The sequence below is a fragment of the Typopeltis vanoorti genome, chromosome 5, assembly GCF_054136105.1.
Source record: "Typopeltis vanoorti isolate ZY-2024b chromosome 5, IOZ_Tvanoo_1.0, whole genome shotgun sequence".
In the NCBI taxonomy this organism is placed as follows: Eukaryota; Metazoa; Arthropoda; class Arachnida; order Uropygi; family Thelyphonidae; genus Typopeltis; species Typopeltis vanoorti.
The window spans coordinates 50,245,945-50,272,631 of record NC_143553.1 but is presented as its reverse complement, the minus strand read 5'-3'; the positions used below and the strand labels follow the sequence as shown (position 1 = coordinate 50,272,631).

At 36.4% G+C, this 26,687-nt stretch overlaps 1 protein-coding gene across 2 annotated transcripts in view; it reads right to left on the bottom strand.

The window, feature by feature from the left end:
- Positions 1 to 26,687, bottom strand: part of LOC150106396 (protein SERAC1-like) — a 281,390-nt gene that overhangs the window by 208,692 nt on the left and 46,011 nt on the right. For both annotated transcript variants that reach the window (XM_090393115.1, XM_090393116.1), the window contains exon 4: positions 23,951 to 24,060. In XM_090393115.1, the coding sequence (XP_090249241.1) occupies positions 23,951 to 24,060 (110 nt within the window). The remainder of the gene's footprint in view (positions 1 to 23,950; positions 24,061 to 26,687) is intronic.

Genomic DNA, 26,687 nt, shown 5'->3' with positions numbered 1-26,687 from the left:
CTGCCTCTGTCCACTCAATTACCACCTTTCTAGCAAAAAATCTCATCTTTATAACCTTGTTAACCTCATTCATATAGAATATCTAGGGATGATATTTTGTTCTCCCCAGTCTAGTCTTGCACCGAAAAATTTCTTTAGCATCTACTGTATAGCCCATTTAGTAACCTGTGTGTGTTTCTATCATATTTTATCTTTTCTGTCTATTAGCTAAACTTTGCAACCCACAAATTCAGCCACTTCCACATTCCCAAAAAACTCAAGCGACAAAATATGGCCAATTCCCATAATACAAATTAGAATTTTTGAAGTAGGGTTGAGTCCAATTTTATGTAAATATAATGAATAAAATAAATTTTAATTTGTGAATAAAAATAAAAATATAAATTTCAGTGAACCAACAGAAGTCCAGTTCAGTAGTATTAGTATCATTTATGTTAGCAAAGGTAATAGGATATGGTTCCATGTGCACGATCAGTTATAAATTATAATGCAACTTATAATCTTCTTATAAAATAAGAATAAATACTGACAGACAATTTTTGAGCTTAATTTGACCAAAAGGCTGGCTCAATAGCGCTCAAAGATATTTAAAAAGATAAAAATATATATAAAAGCTTAGAATGAGGGATAAACATTTTTGGGGTTACAGGTTTTTCGTTTTATTTTTTTTTTTCCCAGCATTCAAACAGGCAGCATATTAAATGAAAAATGAATGGGATATTCTTAGCAAAGGAACAATATTTTTATTAGTACAACCTGCTACACAACCTAAAATACCTAGTTACAGGGAAAAAAAAAAAAAAAAAAAACTGTGAAAGATGTGCTGACACAATATAGTATAGCACAAACAGGACACATCCAACAAGGTTAATATTCTAGTATTATCATAATGTGATATTTGCAAGGACTTATACTCTACACCATTTTTTCATTTAGAAAGTGGAATGCACTATATGATTCTCCATCTATACATGACATCCTCTATGTATAAAAAATACCAAAAACAATAAATGAGAAATGTCAATCCAGCTTTTTTCATAGAAGTTTATTCCAATTTTGAAGACAATGGAATTATGCCATCACATTTATCTCTTTATAATCACCTATCACTAAAATAATGACCAAAAAAAAAAAGTGTATACTCAACAATATGCACTGTATTTTAAAAAAAATATAATTATACTGTTTTTTAAGTTAAGGGATATTGCATCCCATATTGTTTCTTAGCCAAATAAGAAACTCAAAGAGTTTCATGCCGAATATAGAAACTATATAAAGTTCGGCGATTCCAAGCGTAAGCAAATACCTGGAAAGCAGCACCTGATCCATTTAGGTAGTGCAAACTGAGGCAACTCATAGAAAGGGTGGAGCAAGCTCCGATCACTATTCTTGGTATTTACCCATAATGTGAACTTAGCTCCTAGGGGCTGTATTACTGTTCAACATTATGAGAGGAGGCCCCTTTCTATGAGTTGCCTCAGTTTGCACTACCTAAATGGATCAGGTGCTGCTTTCCAGGTATTTGCTTACGCTTGGAATCGCCGAACTTTATATAGTTTCTATATTCGGCATGAAACTCTTTGAGTTTCTTATTCGGCTAAGAAACAATATGGGATGCAATATCCCTTAACTTAAATAAGTTCATGTCGCCGAATTGAAGCCTTTGGCTCTTCATATAATTAATAATAATTATACTGTTTCATTATTCAAATATAACATGTAAATATTTTGTATGATTAAACTTAATTACTCTCTGTGCTGCAATTCCCAAAACCATTAAAACACACTATCAGTGTACATATTAGAGTAAAATACTGTTTTGTAATTCATGTTAATATATGCTTAATGTGACTTTCTTAACGTGCATTGTAATCTAGAAGATCGACACAGATATTGATCTCTTAGAATATTATTATGTAACACCTCCAAGGACTCATTTCAAAAGAGCCCATTACTCCACAAAACCCACACACATACACACAACAGCATTATCCATTACTACTACTCCCCAATAGTACTTTCTGTCTGTAAACTGCATATGTTTCTGACTGATGTGCCTGCATATGAGATTTAAAAAAAAATAAAATGAAGATTTCTGGAAGGAAAAACCTACTGCTTTCATGTGAGTTGGCTAACTCATCTTTAACTAAAAAAAAAAAAAAAAAAAAAAAAAAAAAAAAAAAAAAGCCTATATAATAAAGATTATAGATTATTCTTGTCAAGAGGAGAACTGAACTTAGGTCTTTTCCAATTAAAAGAGGCAATATCCTGTAGTTCATCCAATTGCACCATGGAGGCACTTAAATAATTAATTTAGATTATGTGATCTTTTAGAATAATTAATCTCAAATAAGTTCGAATCTTTTATAATCAATCTTTGTGACCATAGTCAAAGTAGTTCAAACAAATTAAGTGACATGGATTTCCTGAGGATGGTTCATCATCAGAAGTGCAGCATGTTAACCTCAAAGAATGTCTTCTAGGAGGATTAAGAATGAAGCTTTGGAAATGACAAACAAACAGAAAGCTGGTGGTTTAGTTATAGAAATGAGGTATTCCAAATAGGACTGCATTTTTTTTATGAATTTTTGGGTTTAAAGTAGATCACAGTAGCTGTTAAAAAAAAAAAAAAAGGAGCAAGTAAAAGGAGGAGTAATGAGAGAGAGAGTAATGAAGTTGTGGCTGAAAGGGAAAGTAATGAGAGCAGCTGTGAATAGAGAAGGAGTAAAGAACTGTTAGGAAGCTGAGTCCTCAATACTGCCAACTCTTATCTATATAAGAGTTGGCAGTATTGAGAAATAAATGACTAACAGAAGTCAAAAGAAGAGAAGAGCATAAAGTTTTAAGTGGTAATAGGCAGAAGGACAAACAAGAGTATATGTAAGCACAAGATTATGAGCACATGTAAGAAAGAGATTATGAATGTTAACAAGCAAGAGAAAAATGAACAATAGAAAGTAAGAGAAAATGAATGCCGGCAAGCAAGGGGGGGGGAGGAATGGCGGGAGGGAAGGTGAGAGAGAGAGAGTATGAATACAAGCAAAAGAAAGAGGGTACAAGTGAAAGTAAGCAAGTAAATGCAGCTGGTAGAATGGAAGTAGAATGTCAAGCTTTGGAAATGACGAACAAGCAGGAAAGCTGGTGGTATAGTTATATAAACAAAAGAATAGAAGGCAAGTATTAAGGTGGATATTAAAATATGCTTCAATGAAAGATAATTAGTGCACTACTTGTATCTGAGAAGCAAGCTGATTATCTTTTCTTTCTTTGAAGATATGAGGAGTACACTGACTATTATTTTTGTTCATCATCTCAGTTCATCTAAGATGGTGAACAAAGTAGATGAATAGCATGTTGGCAGAGATGCGCAAAGAGAAGTTAGCTGAAAATGCATGGAATAAATTGAAGAGATAGATGGAACTGAATGTGATGAATTAGTAGACATCTGGCATCTGGAGAGGTTGTCGCTGAAAAGGAGAATAATGAGAGAGAGAGAGTACTGAAGCTGTGAAGAGGAGGAGAAAATAACTATTCTTAGAAGAACTGTTGGGAAGCCTTGGTTGCCTATATAAGAGTTGGCAGTGGGTAGTGTTACAATAGTAACATCTGAATGCAAAAGATGGGGGGGGGAACAAAAATGGAGTTTGTGACCAGGTCTGACTGTTATGTCATTTGAGCAGGAGGCAGAAGATCTGTCACCATTGTTCCTTCCAAAGTGGAATTACTGACCTATATATATTTAACAGCTTTAACATTTTATGACTCACTGCAGCACACTCTAGATAAAAAAAAAAAAGAAATAGCAATCAAAACTTTACTATAGTAATGGGCGATTTTAATGCCAAAGTAGGTCATTCCATTCATCAAATAGATACAACAGGACCACACATATACGGTAGAAATGGACATGGAAAAATTTTTTATTCTTTTCAATTGATATGATCAATGAATATGATCAATTGTGTTAAAGCCTTTATGGAATCCTGCTTGTTCTACTGGTTGATTTGAGTCTAGAAGAGGTGTTAACCTGTTTATTATTACTTTTGTGAGAATTTTGTACAGATTAGAGAGAATACTAATTGGTCTATAGTTCTTTACTTCTTCTTTGTCCCCTTTTTTTAAATAACAGTATCAGAGTAGCATTTTTCCAATTTTCTGGTGTCTTCCCCTCTTCTAGGCATAGATTTAGTTGTAATCATATTTCTCAAAAATTTTGAGAGAATGGACATGGAGAAGTCCAAACTGAGAAATAAAAAATGAAATAGATTATATACTGTGTAATAATAAAGAAATAGTTCAAGATACCTCAGTAGTGAATCAAGTAAAAACAGGAAGTGACCACAGACTGGTCAGAGCCAAAATTAAAATAAACCCCAAATTGGAAAGAATAAAATGGCTAAACAACAAAAAGTCAAGAAGTTTTGACTTAAAACCTATCAAAAACAAGAAGAAGGATTAAGAAGAAAAACTCAATCAAAAACTAGACTTCATCATCATCAAATTCCTGCCATATACCCTCAAGGGATGTACAGGATATGATAGTACTACATGAAAAAAATTACACCATTACTAACTTCCTATCTACAATTTTCCTCCAAATCAGTCTGTTACTTGTCAAGACTCCAACATTATCAGATCTTATATTTCTATCGTCTAAGGCACTTTGTACCATATCAATCCACCTATATTTTGGTCTTCCTCTGGGTTGTTTTCCTGCCAACCTAGCAGAGAGCATTTGCTTTGCTAATCTTTCCTCACCCATTCTGTTTAAGAGACCATACCACCTGAGATTAGCTATGCTAACACATTCCTGAATGCTGACAATTTCTAGTTCTTTATTAAATTTTCTCGTTTTAAATATGATATTGCCATTTATGCCATCTGTTCACGCATTTAATCTTTCTCAGGACTCTCGTATCTTCGGTCTCTAGTCAAGTGTTTTACTTCTGACCCAGCTCTCAGATCCATAAGTTAAAACTGGTTTGAACACTGTCTTGTATACAGCTAATTTAGTGTTCTAACTAATTTCTCTCTTATTCCATATGAATTTATTCAATTGACTTCCTACCATACCAACTTTGTTGATTCTGTTGTCTATTTCCATATTTAATTTAACATCTTCACTAAAAATCGTGCCTCATCATCATCAACTTCTTGCCATGTACCCTCAAAGGGTGTACAGGATATGATAGTACTACATTAAAAATTTACTTCATTACTAACTTCCTATCTACAATTTTACTCCAAATCAGTCTGTTACTTGTCAAGACTCCAACATTACCAGATCTTATATTTCTATCTTCTAAGGCACTTTGTACCGTATCAATCCACCTATATCTTGGTCTTCCTCTGGGTCACTTTCCTGCCAACTTGGCAGAGAACACTTGATTTGCTGATCTTTCTTCGCCCATTCCGTTTAAGTGACCATACCACCTGAGATTAGCTCTGCTAATGCATTCCTGGATCGTGACAATGTCAAGTTCTTTCCTAATATTCTCGTTTTTAATAAGATATTGCCATTGATTCCATCTGTTCATGCCTCTAATCTTTCTCAGGACTCTCATATCTGCGGTTTCTAGTATTTGGTCAAGTGATTTACGTCTGACCCAGCTCTCAGATCCATAAGTTAAAACTGGTTTGAACACTGCATTGCATACAGCTAATTTAGTTTTCTGACTAATTTCTCTCTCTTATTCCATATGAATTTATTCAATTGACTTCCAACCATACCAGCTTTGTTGATTCTGTTGTCTATTTCCATATTTAATTTTCCACCTTCACTAAAAATCGTGCCTAAGTAGCTCAAATGCTTTACTTGTTCTACATTCACAACACAGTTGACATTTTCAATGATTCTGCCTATTTTCATTGTCTTTGTCTTTTTATTGCTGACCTTCATACCATATCTATTACAACAGTTATTCAATTTAGTCAGAGAATCTTGCAGACTTGTAGCGGATTTATTTAGAAGTATAACATCGTCGGCATAAAGCAAAGAGCTGACATTAACATCTCCAATTTTGATATCATGTTTAATAGCACTTTCCTTCATAATGTGATCCATATAGATAATGAATAACAGAGGGGATAATGTACATCCTTGTCTTACACCAGATTTAACATTAAACTATCTTCCTGTACTTCCTTCAATTCTAACTGCTGACTTACAACTCAAATAAAGACTAAGTATTGCTTGATATAATGCCCCATTGACACCATATAACTGTAGCATTTTGAATAGCTTCTCTCTTGGAACCTCATCATATGCCTTTTCCAAATCGACAAAACTTAAATACAGATCTTTGTTATATTCCCATTATTTCTCGACTATTTGTCGTAAAGTGAAGATCTGATCCTGAAAGCCTATATTTGACCCGAATCCAGCTTGTTCTTCACCAAGCTTTTCTTCCACAATTCTTCTCAACCGTTTCTCCAGTATACTTGCATAGATCTTACCAGGAACACTCAGTAGGGAAATACCTCTGTAATTCTCACATTCAGTTTTATTTCCCTTTTTATATATGGGTACTATGAGAGCTCTACTCCAATGAACTATGCAGTGCAGCCACTGTAAGACTTTTATACAACCATACATCAGCATTTCTGGTCGAATATCATCTACTCCTGCTGCCTTTCCAGATTTCAAGCCTTTGATGGCTTTTTCTACTTGAAGTATGGATATGTATTCCTGACTGAATGCCTTGTCAGTGTTTTTTATCACTATGCTGTCATCACTGCTTCTTTCATTTAGCAAATTTTCAAAGTAATTATTCCATACTTCAAGGATATCTTTTTCTCCCGTTTTTATGTCACCTTTATCATCCCTAACTCCTTTTACAGAACTCTTTCCTCCATTCCTAAGCTTCTTCAACAACCTCCAGAATATTTTGCCACCTTCTTGATATTTATTTTCTATGTTCTTGCCAAAGTCCTCCCATGACTGTTGTTTAGCTAGTTTTACACACTGTTTAGCTTTCTTACATTTGTCTCTGTATTCTCTAAGAGCACAAGCTGACTTATTTGCCGGGACTTTTGATATGCTTTCTTCTTTTCTTTCACCGTCTCTTTAACTTCCTGTGTCCACCATGGAGTTCTAATTTTTCTATCCTTGCAGACAACCTCACCACATGCCTCTCTGGCTGAATCAATCAGGGGTTTTCTTCAATGCTTGCCATTGAATATCCAAAGTTTGGTTCTTGTTCTTAAACTCTGATTTTTTTCTTGAATAATCTTTGTGTATTTTAGTCTACAGTTCACATCTGAGAGCCGCTCAACTTTTATTCCCTTTAAAACTTTCTTGCATGTTATTTTTTTCAATATGAAATTCAATTTTATCCTGCTCAAGACTAAATATTGATCACTTCCAATTTCAAATCTTCTGTACACTCTGGTGTCCTGCACCAGGGAGAAAACATCACTATCAAATAACATAGTCAGTGAGACTTTTCTAATTCCTTGCCTCTTCTCTCCATATGAATTTGTGCACATTTTTATGTTGGAACACGGTGCTAGTAATAACTTGTCCGTGTCCTGAGCAGAAATCCAACAGGTATTTTCCATTATTATTAGCTTTGCTCTTTTCTCCAAATTTTCCCAAAATATTTTTGTATGTCTGACAACCATTTCCTACTCTGCTATTTAGATTCCCAACAAGGACCAACTTTTCCTTTTTCATTGTGTCAGTTGCTTTCTCTAAAGCCTCAAAAAATTCCTCCACTTCTACCTTAGTAGAACCTTCTGTGGGACCAAAGGCACAAATAAGTCTCATTGTCCAATTCCTTATTCTGTTATTTGCCCACATCAATCTACTTGAGACTGCCTGCCATTCAAGAAGAAGAGCCTTGTATTTTGTGTTGAATACTATGGCTACAACTTCTTTTCCTTGCTTGTCATTGCCTGAATATAACATTTTTTATTTATTGCTTAGAAAGATCTCACCAGTTTTTGCCTTTTTTTTTGTTTTAGTCACCCCTATAATGTCGATCTGGTACTTATCTAATTCCTCAGCTAGCACCATTTCTTTGCCATTCAGGCTTCTTATGTTGATAGTACCGATCTTTAACTCTGGTGATATCGAGTTGGGGGTGTGTTTTCAGATTTGTTCCTGTAGCTGACTTTTTGCTGTTTGCTCTGGTTCCTTGGCGAAAACAACGGGGGCCTTGTTTAACCGGGTGAAGCCCTAGCCGGCATGAAATTTTTTCATGTTGTACCATCATTTTGTATATTGGTTTAAGCCAATAAGAATACAATTTGGTCGGCTAAATCCCAAATTGCCAGCCCATCCTCGTTTGTTCAGTATCCAGGTAGATACCCAACAGGGTACACCACGAGAAGGTGAGGATTGGACATTAGGTCATAAGCCCTGGCCGGTTCTCCGCATTCCTTTAAAGGCTATGTGAAGGTCTCCTCTCAGTTATACAGCTTTGACCCTTAAGCACCCCAAAAAAAGATATACACAGGTGTCCAAAATCTAGGACAAACTACATTTTTACCTGTAAATGAAAAAATTTTCATAACTACAGTCAAATGTGGACACAAATATATTTCCAGCATACTAATCAATCACATTACACAAAAAATGTGTTATAAATTTCATACAAATTAAATTGCAATATGTTTTTGGCAAAAGTTAGAAATTTTCTTAGGAAGCAGTTATGGAATTAATCTAGAGTGCTTACAAAAAAAAACTATGTGGAGGGACATTTTAGTATAAAATATGTCCACTCCAAACTGAAAAGCTTCTGCCCCAAAAAGCAGTAGTGCACCTGACCATAATTATAAATGCAATCCTAAGTCTTCACTATTTTCCTTCCACCTGGAAACTGGCCAATGTAATTCCTATACATAAGCCAGGCAAGGATCCTCACCTGCCTCAAAATTATCGTCCAATCAGTCTCATCTCCAACCTAGGGAAGATTGCAGAGAAGGTCATCCTCATACGTCTTCAAGCCTCAATAAATGAACTAGACATCCTTCCTAAAGAGCAGTTCGGCTTTCGGCAATACCACAGTACTACTCACCAAATCCACAGAATTGTGGAATACATTACTACCAGCTACAAGTGGCGTCAATACACGGGAGCTGTTTTCCTCGACCTATCCAAAGCATTTGACAAAATATGGCACTTTGGATTGCTACATAAATTTATCTCAGCTGGTATCTCAATGAAATTGACACATTTAGTTAGTTCATATCTGCAAAACAGGACCATGCAAGTCAAGATTAACGGCACTACCTCATCTCAGCGACCCATCTTGGTCGGAGTGCCACAGGGATCACTACTGGTCCCATTGCTGTTCTCTGTATACATGTCTGATATCTCGCACAACCCAATGACATCCATCATGGCCCTGTATGCTGATGACACAGCATTATTAGTCAGATCTCTCCAACCACATTTCGTTACTAAAAAACTTCAAGAAAACCTTCTAAAATTAGAAAGATGGTTCTCCAAATGGAGACTGCAAGTAAATCCCCTAAAAAGCTCAGCTATTTTCTTCACAAAAAGGTCGATATCTACTGTAGGAGACATCTTATTATTCAACACCAAAATTCCCTGGTAGACGGAAACAAATTACTTAGGTGTCGTCCTTGACAAAAAATTAACTTTTAACCAACACATCAAGGCTACATGTACAAAGGCATCAACCCAATGACATCCATCATGGCCCTGTATGCAGATGACACAGCATTATTAGTCAGATCTCTCCGACCACATTTTGTTACTAAAAAACTTCAAGAAACCTTCTAAAATTAGAAAGATGGTTCTCCAAATGGAGACTGCAAGTAAATCCCCTAAAAAGTTCAGCTATTTTCTTCACAAAAAGGTCGATATCTCCTGTAGGAGACATCTTATTATTCAATACCAAAATTCCCTGGCAGACGGAAACAAATTACTTAGGTATCGTCCTTGACAAAAAATCAACTTTTAACCAACACATCAAAGCTACATGTACAAAGGCATCTAAAGCCATCGCTCAGATCTACCTTCCGTTTATTAGCTAAACATCAAAATCAAACTGCTTTTATACCAGCTGACGATTCGTCCTATAGTTACTTATGCTTCTCCAGCCTGGAGCCACACCTCCACTACAAATATTATCAAATTGCAACAGGTTCAGAACAAATGCTCGAGAATGATCCTAAATGCCCCATGGTTCATCAGAAATCATCAACTTCACCGAGATACAAATATTCCTTATATCTTCTCCTTCCTACAAATTTTAGCTGCAAAGTTCTTCCTAAAGACGTCCACTCATCCCAATGATCTAGTTCAGCAAGCTGTAGCCTACAAGCCTACGGATACATTCAAACACAAAAGACCAAAAGCCATTTTAACTTCCTTCAGTGATGTATAATCTCCATGCCCATTCTGGGCGAGCAAACTGCTCATAATATTTTCCCTCAGTGCGACCGTAACAGACAACGGGCAATATGAAAAGCTATTCGCTTCACCCCTTAAGTCATAAATGTCAACTGTCAATTGAAATGCAGCTCTCACAACATCGTACCATGCTTAGCACCATATGATTCAGGAGGTCTTGAGGGAAACTAGCCACTCCTTCTTCAGAGCAAGGATAAAGCCTTGTTTGTTTTCTGGAGGGGAATTTCAAGCAGCAATGTACCTCCCTATTGTAACCCAAATATGTTCTGTGGGAATGAGATCCGGGGAGCATGCTGGCCACTCGATTCAATTAATATCCTTATTCTCCAGAAGTATGTCCACTGCTCATGTATGATGTGTGGCATTGTTATCATAAAAATGAATTCTTTGCCTATGGCACCATGGAACAATCAAACATAACAAAGGATTTCATTGCAATCCACCAGTCATAGTCCCTATTTCCAGCACTTGAAACTGAGTAAGCCCCTTCTGCATAATGCCTCCCCACACCATGACTCCAGCACCAGCATATCTATTCCCCTTTCAAGACATTCCTTGTCACGATAAGCAGTACCACCTTAAGCTAGGATTGGAGGAAAAACTAAAACACCTCTCATCTGTAAAGTGTGCACAGCCTACTGGTGTCTTGTCCAATTTTTATGGATACACCACCACTGAAAATGTGCTCTATGATCAGCTGTGGATAAAGGGAAGCAGACTACATGCTTACTTGTTGCAGACACATAGTTTGTCAATATATCTATGTGCCTGTGCTTGAATGGAGCTGACTTGCTGTGGTGTGTTGATTATGTTTTGCTGACTGTCAAAAATCTGTCTTTATGCTCTATGGAAGAGTGAGGGTGACCTAGCAAACATCTGGAACACGTTCCATTGGCTTGAAACTCTGCCTGGCACCTGGATACAATGCTATGTGAGATCCCAAACTGTCTGGCAATATCAGTAATTCTGCTGCCTTCTTCAAGCTTTCCAATAATTCTCCCCTGCATGAAATCATCTAATGTATTTGAGACATTAAAAGACATCTACGTTGTTCGCAACTTTATTCCTTCATGAAAAGAGCTTCCTTCAAACACAATTCATTTTGTGCAGCCTTTTAGCCTGTTGAGTGCTACCACTTGACCCTTTGCATGCAATTTGAAAATCTGAATGTATATCTGCTTTCTGCTGGAAAATGTCAGTTACACAAACTGCCACAAGCTGATTCATCTGAATTTACAGATGAATTTTGGATTAATTAAAAATATCTCATCTTCCATAGGCCTTTGTATTTTGAGAATGTACAAGGGGATTATCAGCTTCTCTGACCAAGCTATTTAATTTAAGCCTTAGTAAAAGAAAGGTACCAATGGAGTGGAAAGAGGGCAAAATAGTCCCATTGCATAAAGGAGGCTCCAAGACAAAAGTAGCAAATTATAGGCCAATCAGCATCTCAGGAGTGGTGGTTAAGGTATTGGAGATATGGGTGAAAGACAGAATTCCAGACTGGGTGGATACTAATATGATACTCTATAATGGACAACATGGTTTATTGAAGGAAAGGTCTTGCCATAGTAATCTGCTTATTTTTCATAATCAAGTGACAATGGATGATCAGGTGGCATTATATGGGGATTCAATCATTAGAGATGTGATGAATAACAGAATACATAGGATATATTTTCCAGGTGACACATTAAGAGAAATACTAGACATTTCATGGACAGAAGGAAGGAATACAAAATTAGCAATAGTTGTGTGACAAAAATGTGGGCTCAAGAAATAATACTTAATTCGTTCCTCATGGGCTCACTTTAGTGAGTACGGGCATGGCAAACCCGAGGTACCTGATGCTGGACTATGCCTTACTTCATGTAATATACATCTGTTATATTATCTGTAGACTGGTCCCTCCCCTTCTCTTCTTGCTCCTTACCCCCCAATGCTATTAGAGTATTCGAGGACTAGGGGTGAATCTTTCCTATCTTGCTATGTCATTTCGCCTATTGCAGCACATATTGGGGCAAGCTAGCCCCAATAGGTGCCAGTCCCAAGCCCAGATAAATGGCGAGGGTTGATGTCAGGAAAGGCATCCGGTCATAAAACTTCACTGCTAGCTATGATCAAATGAGTCAAAAAGAAAGTGGTACAAGGGCTAGAGTGTACCCCTTAAGCGATGTGCAGCCACATCGCCCTACAGCTGCAAGAAGTGGACAAGGGCAGGTGCGGTTAAAGAAGTGAGCCCAGCAAGTGGAGAGAATGTTGCGAGTGGGAACGTTGAATGTTGGAAGCATGACTGGAAGGAGAAGAGAGGTGGCAGACATGATGAGGAAGGGGAAGTTGAATATTTTATGCGTGCATGAAACAAGGTGGAAGGGGGAAAAGGCGAAGGAACTAGGAGACGGATAATTGTTCTACTCTGGAGCGAATAAAGAGGGAAAACATGATGTCGGAATTGTGGTGTGTGGCAGAATGAAAGCCAAAGTACTGAAAGTGGGTAGGAGGAACGACAGGATCATGCGAATGAAACTGGGTCTTGGAGAAGAGCAACTGGTCGTCTTATGTGTATATGCCCCACAAGTTGGCTGTGCAGCAGAGGAGAAAGATGAATTCTGGAACATGCTAGATGAAGAAATGAGGGAACTAGAAGAAAACAACATGGTGATTGTCAGAGGAGACTTGAACGGACACATAGGGAGACAGAATAGGGACTGTGAACGGGTGCATGGTGGCCATGGAGTGGGAATGATGAACCAGGAAGGAGAGAGGATTTTGGACTATGCAGTAGCGTTTGATCTGGCAATTGAACTCCTTTTTCTGTAAGAGGGAAGAGCATTTGATAACATTTAGAAGTGGCAACAACAGTTCACAGATTGACTATGTTTTGACTTGAAGAAAACATCTTAAGGCAGTAAAAAATTGTAAGGTAATCCCAACAGATCAAGTGGTGCAACAACACCGGCTGCTGTGCGCAGACTTTAAAATAAAGTCGAAGATAACAACCTTTAGAAGTCATGGGAGGAAGACAATTAAGTGGTTTTGCTTAAAAGAAGAGAGTGTGAGGAACTGGTTTAGGGAGAAGGTGTTAGAGAGGATTTCGGATGGACTAGAAAGTGTACAAGATTGGCAGAGGCATAATTCAAAAGCAATTCTAAGCTGTGCAATTGAGGTGCTTGGTGAAACATCTGAAAAGATTAGAGCAGAAGGAGGGTTGGTGGTGGAATAATAATGTACAAGAAGCAGTAACGGCTAAGAAGAAGGCAAAGCAGAAATGGGATGAGTCAAGGGTGAAAGAGGACAGAGAGAAAAAGCAAGGAGCCAAGAGAGTTGTTACAAAGGTGAAGGCCATGGCATATCAAGACCTTTATGATCAATTAGAAACAAAGGAAGGACAGAGAAAGATTTATCGATTGGCAAAATGTAGAAATAAGGCATCAAAGGACATCGTACATGTGAGGCAGCTCAAAGACTCTGGAGGAAGGGTATTAAGGAGGGATGCGGATATAAGAAAGAGATGGAGAATATACTTTGAAGAGCTTTTGAATGAAGAAAATGCAAGGACTCACAGAGAAGATGGGGAGCCTCATGAGGGGATGGTGCAGAACATTAGTAGAGTGGAAGTGAAGGAGGTCATAAAGAGGATGAAGAATGGAAAATCGGTGGGACCTGACAGGATCCCAGTGGAGGCATGGAAGGCACTGGGGAAAGAGGGAACTGACCTGCTGTGGGACCTGTTAATAAAAGTTTGTCAACAGGAAAATATACCCGAGGAATGGAGGGAGAGTACTCTTGTCCCCATCTACAAGGGTAAAGGGGATGCACAAGACTGTAAGAATTACACAAGAATAAAGTTGATGTCCCACCCAATGAAAATCCTAGAGAGGGTTCTTGATGGAAGACTGAGGAAGGAGGTGGAGATTGCAAAGGAGCAATTTGGCTTCATGCCTGGTCGATCGACGACAGATGCTATCTTTGGGTTACGACAGATGATGGAAAAGTTTTGAGAGAAGCAATGGGAGCTACATCTGGTATTTATTGATCTGGAGAAAGCGTATAATAGAATGCCAAGGCAAGAAGTCTGGAGGTGTCTGAGGGAGAAGAAGGTACCAGAGAATTATGTCAGGCTGGTGCAGGAGATGTACAGAAATGTGAAGACAAGAGTTCGGACCTGCGTGGGAGAGACGTAAAGTTTTCGAGTAAAAGTTGGCTTGCATCAAGGGCCAGCATTAAGTCCGTTCCTGTTTAATATTGTGATGGAGGGTGATGGAGGAGGTAAGAGAATGCACCTTGGACTATGTTGTATGCAGATGACATCGTGCTGTGTGCAGAATCAAAAGAAGTGGCAGCTAAACTGGAAAGTTGGAGGAAAGTACTGGAAGAGAGAGGTACGAGACTGAGCAGAAGTAAGACAGAGTATATGTGTTGCAAATTGGAAGGCAGCCAGGAGACAGATCTGGAGCTGGAAGGAAATGTCATCAGAAAGGTCAGTGACTTTAGATACTTAGGTTCAATAATGAAAGAGGATGGTGAGGTTGAGAAGGAAGTGGGATGCAGGATACAAGCAGGATGGAGGAACTGGAGAGAGATGGTTGGAGTGCTATGTGATAAGAGGGTGCCGATCAATCCAAAATCTACAGGACAGTAGTGAGACCAGCTATGACGTATGCTATGGAAACTGTGGCGGAGATTGCAAAGTTTTGCAATGTACAAGAAGTGAGACCAGCTATGACGTATGCTATGGAAACTGTGGCCCTGAGGAAAAATATCTTCAGCAGGATGGAGATGAGAATACTTAGGTGGATGTGTGGTGTGACTAAAAAGGACTGTCTGAGAAATGACTATGTAAGGGGAACAGTGAAAGTCATGAATTTAGGAGCAAAGATACAGGAGGCAAGGTTGAGATGGATGTGCAGGGGAGAAGGAAGTGTGGGCAGCCAAAGAAGAGATGGAGGAAAGGGCCCAAGACAGGAGGTTGTGGAGGAGACTCACTACAAAGAGTAACCCTACTTAAGTGGGAAAAGCTGCAGAAGAAGAACAACATCTGGTTAATTTGGGAGCCTGTTCTTAAAAAATGGAATTAAAGTGAGCCATCAAACTATTCTCTCATTGCCCTCACCTTGATCCTTGTGAAAATAATGAAGGTCATTAACAGCCTATCTCTTCACTAGGACCATCAATTAATTAGTGATCACAATATGGATTCTATCACTCATTCAACAAAGCAAATTTTGTTACCAACATTACTATGAACATAAGCCATTAAAAAGTTTGGAGAAATGCACATGGTTGCTCTTGATATTTCCAAGATATGTGATTGGATCTCACATAAAGACCTTCTTGTAAAGCTAACATCTTATGTCGTCCTTTCTGCTTTTCATGTTTTTTTTTTAAACATTGCTATCACCCACGAAAGGCTATTTGCAAACTTATAGTACATATTGTACTGTGGACTAAGGATTTTTTTTTTTCAATTTTATATATTTTTTATATTATTATTATTACTACCAACTTCATGTACTCTCCTAAACTAAGCTAAACTCCTAATGCTTTATAAATCTCACAAATACCAAACATGAGAATACTGTTTTAATATCTAATCTACACACGAAAGGCCACAAGAACTACAGCACATCAGTGCCATGTGTGGACAAGAGGAATAGAAGAAAGGAGGAATCTGTTCACATTTTGCTTGAACATCAAAATGAACAGATTTCATTTGCATTTTGCTCAGATGAGGGTTGTAATCTTTGGGAAAGGCAGACTGGAGGAGACTGTTGAAAGGATAGAAGCAGATGAAATGAAGGAGGCAGTGAAGTTGGTTTGGTGAGTTTTAAGATGGACGGTAAAAGGGTGTTGGTTAGCAGTGGCTCTTGTTTTAATGATCTTGGAGGAGAATGGTGGAATAATAGTGGAAAATTCAGCAGAGCACCATTCATGGAAGTATCTGTAGAAGAGGCACAAGGCAGAAACTGAACGTCTGTAAGAGAGGGGTTGAAGTGGGTATGTGAGAGATTATTAATTATAAGAGGGATTATTAATTAGCCAGATTGTCCTCTTCTGGATAGAATCAAGCAATCTTAGAGAGGATTTTGATGTTCTATCCCAAATATGGGAGCAATATTCCATGGCTGGGCAGATTTGGGCTTTGTATAGAGTTAGCAGCTGTGAAGTAGTGTCTTGTGCAAAAAAGGACATCAAGTTTTTTGGTGGCTGCAGAAGCTATAGTTGAAATGTGGTTGTGCCAGGAAAGATCAGAAGTGCAGGTCAGTCAGAGTAGAGAAATCTGATAATGTTTGGATGTTCTCACATTTGGGGTAGTAGTGCACCAAAATCCTAAGAATGTTTGATGCTATTAAGAAGAGGATGGTCTGCTTAATAAATGACTGCTTGAGGCCATTTTTTCATAGATGCTCCATCTCTGCATCCTTTTTTATAGATAATTTATAGGTGATACCCAACACCAAACTGGCTACCACCATTTCCCCATTTTCATCTACACATTTTCTAAAATGTGTAGAGGAAAATGGAGTTTTGCACCCTCCACTGTCTTCCCACCTACCCTGTTGTCTGAAAGAGTCTTCACCATACCTTTTTTTTTAACTGATGACTTTTAACTGCCAACATTTCAAGAAGCACAGTAAAAGATGCATGTTTTTGTGTCTGGTGTGTACCATATGTAACTTTTTTTTTGTAAGAAATTACTATTTAATTACTAATTTTGTACAACATTTTGTGTACTTTTCAGATTAAAAAAAAACAAATAGAAAACAGGTATTCACAGAGAGAGAGATTTTTAAATTAACAACTGTCATTATTCAAACAACTACATCCACCTCTTAAATGACCAAGTGTATACAAAATCTTCTGTATTTACAGCATTCATTTTGTCAAATGAATCAGTATGGAGAAATCTGTTAAAAAGAACATGTTAAGGATATGGAGAAAAAACTGGCACATAAAATCAGGACTGGCATTTCACACCACCAAAGAAAAAACTAATTACACTGCCATATATAGAATTCAACAGTTATGTGCATAGAAAGAAGCAAGAGGAATGATATGATGTCTTACTCAATGTCATAAAAACCAAGGTCTCATCTTAAATCAGTTATGGGCAGCATATATAAAAGATCTACATATTAATTATGAGATCTTTTATATATGCTGAGAGAAGCTATACAGTACATTGCATCAATGAGCCACATGCCTGAACTGATTCTACCTCATTATGATATTCAATGTCTTGCTTAAGTTTAATATGAATAATGACAATTGTTAGGTATTCACAAATCTTTCTGTGAATACCTTATTATTATTATTTAATCTGAAGAAGCACCCAAAACTGTTGTACAAAAATAGTAATTATGTAGTAATTTCTTGCCAAAAAAAGTTGCAAGTGACAGTACTGTTCATACACAAAAGCATGGATATATCAAGCCAGGAAAACCTTAACATATTAACAGATTTCTTCTTTCTCAACCGCATGATCATCATCATCAATTTCCTGATATGTCTTGGAGTGTTCAGTTTACTATGACAGCACTACACGATTAAGTTTAAATTATTATTAATCTCCTGTCCACAAATTTCCTCCAAATTAGTTTATAACTTGTAAGCACTCTTTGAATCTTCCTCACGGGTCTCTTTCCTGTATAGCCGAGTCTACAATTTACCTATAAAAGCTGCACAACTTTAATTCTTTTTAAAGCTTTCTTACATATTGTTCTTTTCAATGTGATATCCATTTTTATTCTGCTTAGTATTAAGTAATGGTCAGTTCCAATTTCAAATTCCTGAACTGATTCTACCTGGTTGTTTTTTGGGACCCTCATGGTTAGATATTCGGATCTCCTCACTGTATATGCTTCAATGGCGTCTCCACTATTCTTTTATTCTGCTCGAAAAGAACACTCCTTCACTGACTTATACATTGGCGTAGGTTCACCAGCGGCCCTTTCTTCTGGAATACTGGCAGCATTTTAGTTGTAGCTACGATCCACGTGGCAAGTACAGCAAGGGGAATTTCTTGCTGCGCACGGCGGCAAGCTTCACAGCTCTCCGCTCAGGAACCCAGGAATAGACGAAAAAGAAGAGAACGATTGAATTCCGCGCCAAAACCTATATACCTCAAGTCAGTGCCCTCTGTTGGTGGTGTCGTCATGCATGCAGTGGCAGCCGATTGGTTACCACGGCTCCGAACTGTCTTTGACATGGCCTAATACTTGTATCAACTTATATACATCTTTTTAACATTTTTACATATATTTCCTATCTTAAATAATTCACAAACATTCTCTGTTCAAGTTATGGGCTTCTCTAACATTACTTAATATCTACAAAACTGATTATATACATGTTCTAGATCATAAAAGGCATAATTTTCATCTGGAGGCATAAGTATGTCCTTATCCATCCTTTTTGACGTTACCTTATGTTGGGTCTGAAAAAGGATGACTCATCAAAAGTGAATCAACACTTTTTCCGACACAACATAATATTGATGGTTCCTATCTTCCATTCTTCTGCTGTTGGATGTATTTTTCTTTTTCTAGATGTTGAGTTGGAGCTTGTTCCAGTAGCTGACTTTACAGTGTTTGCCCTGGTTCTCTGACAAAAATAGCACAGATCTTGTTTAACTGGGTTATGCCCCAGCCGGCATGAAATCTTATCACGTACCATCATATAAATTTTTGGTTTAAGCCAATAGAGAGTACAATTTGGTCGGCTAAATCCCTAATTCCCAGGCCATCCTCATTATATAATATATATTACATGAGGATGGCCTGGGTTTAGCTAAACAATGAATATTCTTAATCTTGTATTTCTTCATACTAAATTTAATTTAAAGATATCATTAATCATGCCTAAAATTTTGGTGAATTTACCAGATGTCAGGCCAGTAGTTTTAATGGTTGACCAAATTACTATGACTTTAGCATACCAAGTAGATTGTAATGCAGCTTGTTTATTTGTAAATATGTGTATGCTGATTACTTTGATATGAAGTTCGAAATGTTAGGTGATTATTTTGGTTTATATTAAACTGAAGTTTTACTATAACACGGTAGTTGTTTCCATAAGTTTTAATAATGAATGCTGATCACTGTGTAACCATGAAGGTAAGGATTATTAATTTTGTGTTTTGGATCTGTTTCTTCAATCTAATTTATATTAAAGCTGAGATAATTAAAAATAATTAACTTATTCAATTAGTCTGTTATTCAGAATGACTTTGTTTCTTATCTGTTCTCCTCCTTTAAATGGCATATCTTTGGTTTTCTCAGAAAATATTTTCAATCATACTGAAGGTTGTATACAGCTAACAATATAGTTTATATTCTGTATCAAAAATTAAGATTTGATCTATATATAATAATGTATTACATTTGTAATTTGGTTCTAACTGTATTCCTGTGTTATTTACACACTGCAGTGTTTTAGTATCTCCTTAATATATATATTAAAAAGGATTGGAGATAAGCTACATCCCCGCATTACTCTTTTATTTATTTTTATCCATTCTGTAGGTGTGTTATAGGTTTTTACCGTTATAGCATTATTTTCATATATATTCTGCCAATTGCGTGTATTAACTGTAAAGATAGTATAGTTTTAGTAAAGATAGTATAGTTTTAGGTAATATTTCAGTTTGTTTCTTTTTTCTAGAAACTTTTTTTTTCATAATTTATGAATAGGATGCGAGTATTTAGGTTGAATTGTCTTTGTTTTTCAATTAGCTGTTTTCAAGTGAAGACTGAATCAATACATGAATAACATTTTCTAAATTTTCTTGTTCTTCTATTAAATGTTTTTCTATACAGTAATCTTCTTTTTAAATATTGCTGTATGTATTTTTAATCTGGAATACAAGGCACTTATTCCTCTATTTCCAATAATTTGAACATTTTTGTTAATCTCTCTCTCTCTTTTTTTTTTTTTAATATGCAAATATAATGGATTTCTTCCAGTCATCTGGAGATGTTCCTAATTACAAAATTTTATTTAATTATTATTATTATTCAGGCCTCCATGGAGTCAAATGACTGATCGTGGGAGGTTCTTCTTAGGAAACACATTAATATGAGGGAAGGTAAATCAGTAAATCAGAAACAAAGCAGGACAAATGAACTCGAAGTGAAAACTTTTCAGCATGCATCACAGCGTATGATGATGATGACAGTACTTTAGTAGATGAGCATGTTCATGTTTTGTAACTGTTTTCAGGAGTATGAAATGGTGACTGTGCTCGAACAATGTACAGCTGCTCAAGCACTATTACCATACAGCATGCTGTTGCACGTTTCTTATGAGCAAAAAGATTTCCTACAAAGGACATTAATAAAAAGATGTATCCTACCATCCTGCTGGTGAAGTGGAAACATTCCACTTAACTGGCAAGCAAGGCTATGCCATCAGCTGGAAGGCTTATTAGTCTTTTGGGATTCTCAGTGAGTACTTCAGGACCATTTTCAGAAGTGTCGTGAAAATGTAAATAGCACATCGTACTGGGAAATTTTATTGAGCCATCAGGATGTAATTTGCCAAAAACATCCAGGCTAATTGACAAGAGGAGTAATTTTTTTGTGTGACTTATAAACCTATAGTGTATTCATACTGTGGATATTGTAAGGTTTTTTTTCTATTTTTTATATATATGTACACACACATATATATATATATATATATAAAAAGATATGCTGAAATTTGAAAAGTTTTTATGTCACGTTTTTTGTCTCTTAATTGTTTTGAAACGTCCAACAATGTATTTGCCTTCATGAGACAAACACATTGTTGTCTCATGTCTCGAGTCATCAGAATTGAAGGAGAACTGGCTTACCAGCCCGGAACTTCAGGGGTTGGGCGTTGTGGGTGCCAGAGCCCTCCTAGTGTGTGTGTGTGTGTGTGTGTATATATATATACACCTCTCATTTTTTATTTATTTCTTACACAGGAAATCCTGCTCAGACCAACCATGGAACTTTTTCAGGCTGCATCAGGCCTCTAGTAAGTAGGGCAGTGGTCTCACACCATGCAATAAAATTGATCTCCCACCTAATGACAATCACAAGCATCCATGCCCACAGCAAGATTCGAATCTGCAGCCTGTTGGTTGGAGAGCAGATAAGCTGAACACTCGGCCAAACAGGCCAGCAATCAGGTATTGCTCCTGCATTACAATGTAAGATCTCATACAGCTACAGGAATCCTAGAGAGAAAATTCAAGACCTGCAGTGGAAACATCTTTAACATCCATTACAGCCTCAATCATGCACATATATGTTTTGTAGCTGTTGACAGCAATCAAAAATGGCAATTGTGCTCGAGTGGTGTACAATTACATGAGAATGATCACCAAACAGCATGCTGTGTGGCTTTCTTATGGCCAAAAAGTCTTCTTGCAATAGACACTCATAAAGAGATGCATCATGCAATCCTGCTGATGAAGTGGAAACATCCCATTTCACTGGCAAGAAAAGTTATGCCATCAGCCTTTCAGTGATGCCATAACTTTTCTTACAGTATTTTATGATTCCCAGGGAATACTACATGCCCATTTTCAGACACATGAAAACATGAGTGCTACATAATACTGTGAAATTTTATTGAATCTTCAAGATGCAATATGCTGAAAACATGCAGGCCTATTGACAAGAGGAGTATGCTCCTACATGACAATGTAAGACTTCATACAGCTACAGGAATCCTGAAGAGAATTCAACAACTCCAGTGGGAATCTAGTAATAAGTACTGAAATGAAAAAAAGTGTAAAAAAAATAAAAAATAAGATAAAAGATTATGTCACCGAATTGAAGCCTTTGGCTCTTAATATAATTAAAAATTTATTAGGACACCTTCTTGGCAATTCTCATAGTAGGGTATATGTAAGTTCTGTTTGCTACAAACTTGGTATTTCTAGGTCTACCTACTCACTGATGAGACCTCAATAAAAGTTGAAACCAGTCTGGGTAGTGACCTTCTCTCACTCATAATGTAGAACAGTAATACAGCTCCTAGGAGCTGGGTTTCACATTATGGGGAAATATCAAGAATAGTGATTAGAGCTTGCTCCACCCTTACCATGAGTTGCCTCAGTGTTGTACTCCCTAAAGGGTCAGTTGTAACACTATCCACGTATTAGCTTACGCTTGGACTCGCCAAACTTTATATATATTTACTATATTCGTCATGAAACTCTTTGAGTTTCTTATTCGGCTATGAAACAATATGGGATGTAATATCCCTTAACTTAAATAAGATAAAAGATATACTAATGCTGGCCTGGTTGGCCGAGTGGTCAGCGTATCCGCTCTCCAGCCAAAAGGCTGCGGGTTCAAATCCCACCGTGGGCATGGATGTTTGTGATTGTCTATGAAAATACTAGTGATGATGATGGGCAGTAGATGGCACTGGTGTAGATGATGGTAATTGGACAGCAGTGGAGACAGAGTTGTAGAGTGCCCTCCCTAGATGAGTCATTGGACTCCCTGGAGGTGTTACATAATCATCATCACCATCATCATGCATATCAAGGATTTAGGGCTAGCGTGGCCTGTTCCAGCCTTAGAAGTCATCGTTGAATCGTTTAAGAGGAAGTCCTGTTTTTTTTTTTTTCCTAATGGCTTGTACTTTAAGACTTGTTCTGGTAATCTTTCTATTTTCATTCTTTGAACGTGTTCCATCCATTTATGTTTATATTTTTTAATTTTTTCTATTACTGATTCTTGGTTTAATTCTTTCATAATTTCTTCGTTTCTTTTGTGATCAAATAGAGTATACTTTGCAGTTTTTCTCATAAACTTCATTTCTGCTGTTATTAATCTTTATTCTTTTTGTTTTATTGTCCAGATTTCACTTCCATACAATAAGACTGGTAGGGTTAATGTATTGTATACTTTTAGTCTGGTTTGTTTTTGAACTAGGTTTGGTTTAAATATAGAGTTCATTACACCTGTTATTTTTAAATATTTTGCAATTTTTACGTTTATATCTTTTTCATTTTCATATGTGATCATACATCCTAGGTAGTTAAATGAATTCACTTGTTCTAAGATCATGTTATCTATTATTATCTTAGTTTTTGCTGGATCTTGTCCTTTAAAAGCAATAGTTTTTGATTTTTCTGTTGATATTATCATACCGTAATCTTTGGCTATCTCATTTAGATCTAAAATAGCTTTCTGTAAGTTATCTTCAGAATTTGTAATTATTATTTGGTCGTCGGCAAAAAGGAGTGTTTAAGTTCACAATAGGAGAAAGTTTAATACCTTGATGGGAATTTTTATTCCATTTTATTATTATTTCATTTAGGTAAATATTAAAAAGAGTTGCTGAGATTTTTGGTATCTGTCCATCAGCCAAACTTGTATCTATATCATAAGTTTCATATTTAAGTACACATTTGAATTCAAATACAAATACTTCTCATTCAACCCCCCCCCCCCTCCCTCAGTGATTGATGACAGATATAACTTGTGTCTGGTAGTTTTTATATATCTTACGTATATATATGATACATACTAATAGAAAAAGATAATAAATAATCTCTAAAAAAAACAATGAGATATTTACCATGGCGATTAGAAGGTAAATATATATATGATTCATCCTGAATAGGAAGTTGATGATCAACATGGAAAGGCCATAGTGCTCCATCATAGTAATAGATAAAATAACTACTCCTATATAAAAAAAAACAATCTCATGTTTCCACCATGTTGGATTTATTTAATATAAAAATTTGCAATATTTACTGTACAATGCACTAAAAGTTTATTATAGATTATTAAATCAACAACAACATTCTTTTGTATGATACTAACAGCAGTTAATAAAAAAACAAGCAACCCAAAAATTTCTGATTAGACATTAATGGATTTCATGGTAATGAATGCTGGTTTTGATAAGCAATAATCAAACATATTACTAACTTTTCATTGTTTATGATGTATTATTTGTGAGTTATATAATAATAATAATAATAACAATAATATGAATCAGATGGTTTGCAAACTCTGCAAAATTTCTAGCATCATTAAAGCTCACTGTGTTTTCAATTTTAATATGCATGTAATTGAATTTTTTTTTTTTTTTTTTTTTTTTTTACCAACTTTCTATCTTCGACATTGTTTTGACATGCATGAAAAAATATTCATGCATGTATAGTAATGTCCTTGCTTAGGGATAGCTAATTTAACAGCCCTACAAAAATATACTCTTCAAATTTGGTTTCCACTCTTAGTTCATTCAGCAATATCATTACTATCTTGTAATAATCCAAATTCCATATCATAGTATTTCCAATTCATTCTGATTGGATTTGTTAGGGATCGAATGGATTAATCTGATTCTCTGAGATTAATGCATCTGAAATATTACTGCATCTCTAATATTAACTCTGCTTTTTTAAAATTTGTCAAATCCCGCATTTTCATCAGCACTTAGTACTAACTCCATGTTAAGATTATGTCTAAATACTTGAAAGCTATAATTCATGTTGCAGCTTAAGAGCTGAAAATAAGTATCCTACCAGTGAAAGGAGAGTGAGTTTGGTCTGGCACAGTCAGATGCCTTATCTTTCTAAATTCTCTCTCTCTCCTCTTTTAATTATTGTTTCAAGATGTCTATTTCCACCCATTAAGATGAAACATTAAAGTCATTTTTAGAATGGTTGAGCACAAAGCTTTAGCACATTATCCTTTGTTTCATTGTTAAATGATGATCAGCATTCATTATGTAAAAATTATGGGGATAATTACTATGTTGGAATAATAATTTTAATAAATTCTTTGGCAATGACCAGAAAGGCACCCATTCCTTACATCATACCAAAATCTGAGATAAATGAAATTTCAAAGAAGCATGTGAGATGCTACTTCATCATCCTCATATCAACGAGAATGACAACCTAAGAGTCCCAATGGTATGGATGGATGGCCCATCTGCAACCCACGTAACATCTTGTGACAAAGATAATAAAGAACAGGATTGCAGACTCTAACAATTTCCAAAAGCAAGCACAAAAATGATCAAATAGTAGATGCTACATGAATAAAATTATAGGCCAATAATAATTTCTTACAATTAACAGGACACTAGAGAATTAAGCCCTGGCTGTCCATAGCTATTGAAGTAGAGCTGTTTATTGTATAAGTTGTATTTATTTATTTATTTGTTTCTCTCCAAAAGTCAGGATAGAGTCAAAGATTAACCAAAATAAGAATGCCATACAAACTATAGTGAATTATTATGTAGATGATAGATGAGTGTATGGGGGGGGGGAGCAGTTATTCCTGATGATGACCTTAATATAAGGTTAGAACATAAAGTAGTGATTTTATTTTGAAGTTATTACTCTAACACAGAGTAGAGAATGAGGGAGATGATTATCTGGGAATTATGTTTTTAAGAACACTTCTCTAAGTTACTTCAGTGTTTCAACAAGGGGGTTAGTGGTCTTACACACCAACTGATAGCATCTACCACCTAAGTGACAACCCACTATAAATTTACAGTAGATAGAAATTCATACTGAGTAACAATAACTATTTATTAATAGGCAAACACATAACATTTCTGCAACTTTAGCAGAAATTATTAGTTAATTTCTGCTAAAAAAATTAACTCATAATGAGTTAATACATTACTTAACTTTTAAGCTGTTGAAAGTTTATTTTTCACTTGGTCAAACTATAATAAATTTAGTTTAATCCTTTATCCAAGTGTGTGCAAACAAAGTTTGCGCCTGAAAGTATCTTCAGGACTGGGGCAAAGTGGTACAACACCGGGCGACTCCTTGCAAAGGTGGAGCAAGCTACCAACAGTCCTATCTCAGTATATCCCACAATGCAAAACACATCTCTTTGCGGATATGTATAATGTTATGCATTAAGGGAAGGGCCACTACCCAGACTAGTTTCGACCTTTATTGAGGTCTCTTCAGTGGGAGCCAGGCCCAAGTGGAGATACCAAGGCAGAAGCATTAGCAAGGTCATGTCCTCCTATAGGAGTTGCCAAACGGTGTGCCACCTTTTTATTAAATTACTCTGGATTTAGAGAAAGATGTTGAAAACTTATTTTTCACTTGGTCAGACTATAATAAATTTAGTTTAATCCTTTATCCAAGTGTGTGCAAACAAAATTTGCGCCTGAAAGTACCTTCAGGACTGGGGCAAAGTGGTACAACACCGGGAGACTCCTTGCAAAGGTGGAGCAAGCTACCAACACTCCTATCTCAGTAGCCCTTCCCTTAATGCATAACATTATACATATCCGCAAGGAGATGCGTTTTGCATTGTGGGAGATACTG